We start from the raw sequence: 2,792 nt of genomic DNA, 5'->3' as shown, positions 1-2,792 counted from the left end.
AAGCAATATGGGAATTCTCTCCCAGATTCCATAAGGCCAAAATTTCTACTAAGCTCTTTAAACACATAAAGTTAAAGAATATTTTATGAATGCGGCGTAAAATGTAATGTAAGTCTTTTTCATAATTTGGCGCTTATAACATTTTTGGAGGCTTCAGTGTGGCGCTTATTCGAGAGCGGCGATTATTAAAAAAATATTGGCGTGGCGGCTCTCATTGGTTATTTACCCGATTTCGTCACTCATCATGGAAATTTAGTTCCACAATGGACCTATTAATAAGATGGTTCCACCGTGCATTTTTATTTCCATCCGTGCATTTTCTTTCCACTCGTTTTTCCCATTGCACGGTGCCTAGAATACGATACAATTACGCCCTATTGGTTAAAGAGACGCTGGACTGTTCTATTTAGAAAAACAAATGACTAGAATCTCCATTCAGAAAAAGGTAGATTTTTGGAATAAAATATGAATGTCTTTTAATGGAAAGAATATCTTCATTCGTTGAAAGGCTGACTGTTATATTCAACCAGGCTCCGCCTCGTCAAATGGAACAGTCACTCTTTCAACGAATGAACTAATATTCTTCCCGTTGCGCTCATAAATATTCATTATTTTTAGACAGTAATATGATATGTTTTTATTGTTGTATTTTATGAGATTATTCTTTTTTTATGTTCACATTTGAATTGTATTTTATGTATATGAACCAAACAAATTCAATCAATCATTCAAAGCAAAGCAAAGGCAGCCCCCCGCAACCAGCCAAGTCATCATCAACAAACTATGTATCATTTTGTGCTCTTAGTTGTTCTACTATTATTAAGATCAATTGAAGTATAATAATGCTAGATTTTTTAGCAATGTTTTAAACCTTGTGTAGCATTGATTATTTTATAGAAAACAAATGATTTTTAATTTCAGAAATAACGTAACGTGCTGAAAACTAAACATGGCTAGTGCTATCGATAAAAAGGCGTCCGATGAAGGTAAACCAAGTGGAATTAAACCTTCTTCTGTATTAAATTTGAAATGTAAATCATATTATAGTTTTTTGGGTGGTCAAAACACTGCTGGTCAAAACACCTATAAGATTGACAAGGTAAATGAGAAAAAAAAATTATTTGGTTGGTATCTATCTTGAAAACGGGGTTTCCAACCTGTTCAATACAATATATAATAATAATAATAATAATAATAATAATAATAATAATAATAATATGGATGGTTGAGGTTTGGTCCGGGGATTGACGTTGTACATAGATAGGCCTGGTAATAAAAATCGCTTTCATGAATATTGAGTATTGATATTGCTTACATTTATTTGCAGATATAATTTTCTATTAATACTAATATCTTTAATTTATTTCATAGAAATATCGGAGAATGAGACCTTCAAAACTATAAAAGCAATTTTTTCAAGTTGGTATGACGCCAATAGGTGTCTTCCTATGTTGAGAGTGCTGTTCAGAGATCATGTAGAACCTCCAGTACTAAAAAATATAACTCTTACAATTAAGATTCTGGATCAACTGATTAAGGGTGGGCATCTGAGTTCAACAAATCTTAGTATAATTTGTGATACTATCAGAGTTACTAAACATTTTGGTCTGCAAGCGAAGCTTGAAAAATTAAACCCGATATTCCAGGGTCTTAAGGAAGGAACAATAACAAAATTCACACCTCACAGACAAAATCTAATGGCATTTGGAATGATACTAAATGATGCCAATGTGATAAGGATAGATGGAATGTATAATCAGCCCCTTAAGGATTATGACAACGCCTGGGAAATGATTACTGACCTAGAAGACGAAGGGGAAATCCAGGAAGGCAATATGGAGTCATTAAAGGAAAAATTAAGAACGCTAGGTCTTCGTCTGGCATTGGGGAAACTAACAAAAGGTAATACAGTATGCACATCTTTTATAGAACATGCTAATGTTATCATACCGATGTAATCTTCGTTTATTAAAGGCTAATAAAACGCCAGTCTACTAAATTGGATACCACATTACGCTCTTATTCAAATGCATTTATGTTTCCTTTTCAGGAAAAGTTAGCACTTGTTGTTAGTATAAGGCAGTCCCACTCATCAATTTTCCATTTGATACCTTTGTTTTTTTCATAAGAACAAGTAAAATTTTGCCCAGGCTCAATCCAGTGTTCTTATGTTTTTGCAAATTTCAGGCTCAAAATGTTCTTATTTTGTTCTTAATTTGCACATTTTTCAAAGATAGAAAATTATTATTGTAGAGACGTATGTTACTGTACTGTTTTATAGTAAAGCAGAAAGGTCCACTGATTAATTTCAGATAAGATATAATACATACCGTACTCCAAGTATCGAAATGCACGCCATCGTGTCGGTATTCAATATTTCGACATTAATTATGTCATCATCAGGAATATAGTAACATTTATAAGATCAAAGGATTTTAATTGTTTTTACAAGACTATACAATATAAACAATGTGATTGTGACGTAGGCTAATTATAATTTGTTGTAATGGCAGTATTAGATATTCAAAACAAATATTTTTCTATATTTATAGCTATTGAGGCTCCTCGAACATGAATTCTGCGTGCGCACCTGAGTACCTACGGCATCTACGACACCTGCACTCACTCACGGTACCTGTTGCACCCAATGTTGTTGAGGTTGACAACCGAAAACGTTTGCTCATTTGATAAAATATGCAGTACCTGGCAACATTTTTTTATTTTTTAAAATTTTTTTGTAACAACGTGTCGTAATTAGAAAATCCAAGGGGTGTATACCGATTTGTCTCATA

The 2,792-nt window shown here is 33.1% G+C and overlaps 1 protein-coding gene across 1 annotated transcript in view; it reads left to right on the top strand.

Annotated features, from left to right (window-relative positions):
- Positions 1-2,786, top strand: part of LOC117103228 — an 11,742-nt gene extending 8,956 nt beyond the window's left edge. Inside the window, exons 3-5 of the mRNA XM_033243791.1 lie at positions 922-986; positions 1,372-1,902; positions 2,553-2,786. Coding sequence (XP_033099682.1) covers positions 950-986; positions 1,372-1,902; positions 2,553-2,575 — 591 coding nt within the window. The 5' untranslated portion in view covers positions 922-949 and the 3' untranslated portion in view covers positions 2,576-2,786. The remainder of the gene's footprint in view (positions 1-921; positions 987-1,371; positions 1,903-2,552) is intronic.
- Positions 2,787-2,792: the final 6 nt, after the last annotated feature.

This window comes from Anneissia japonica, unplaced genomic scaffold (genome assembly GCF_011630105.1).
Source record: "Anneissia japonica isolate Jap-2015-1 unplaced genomic scaffold, ASM1163010v1 scaffold2652_len1590060_cov184, whole genome shotgun sequence".
NCBI classification, from domain to species: domain Eukaryota; kingdom Metazoa; phylum Echinodermata; class Crinoidea; order Comatulida; family Comatulidae; genus Anneissia; species Anneissia japonica.
The sequence above is the reverse complement of the archived record's forward strand: the minus strand, read 5'-3'. Positions and strand labels throughout refer to the sequence as shown.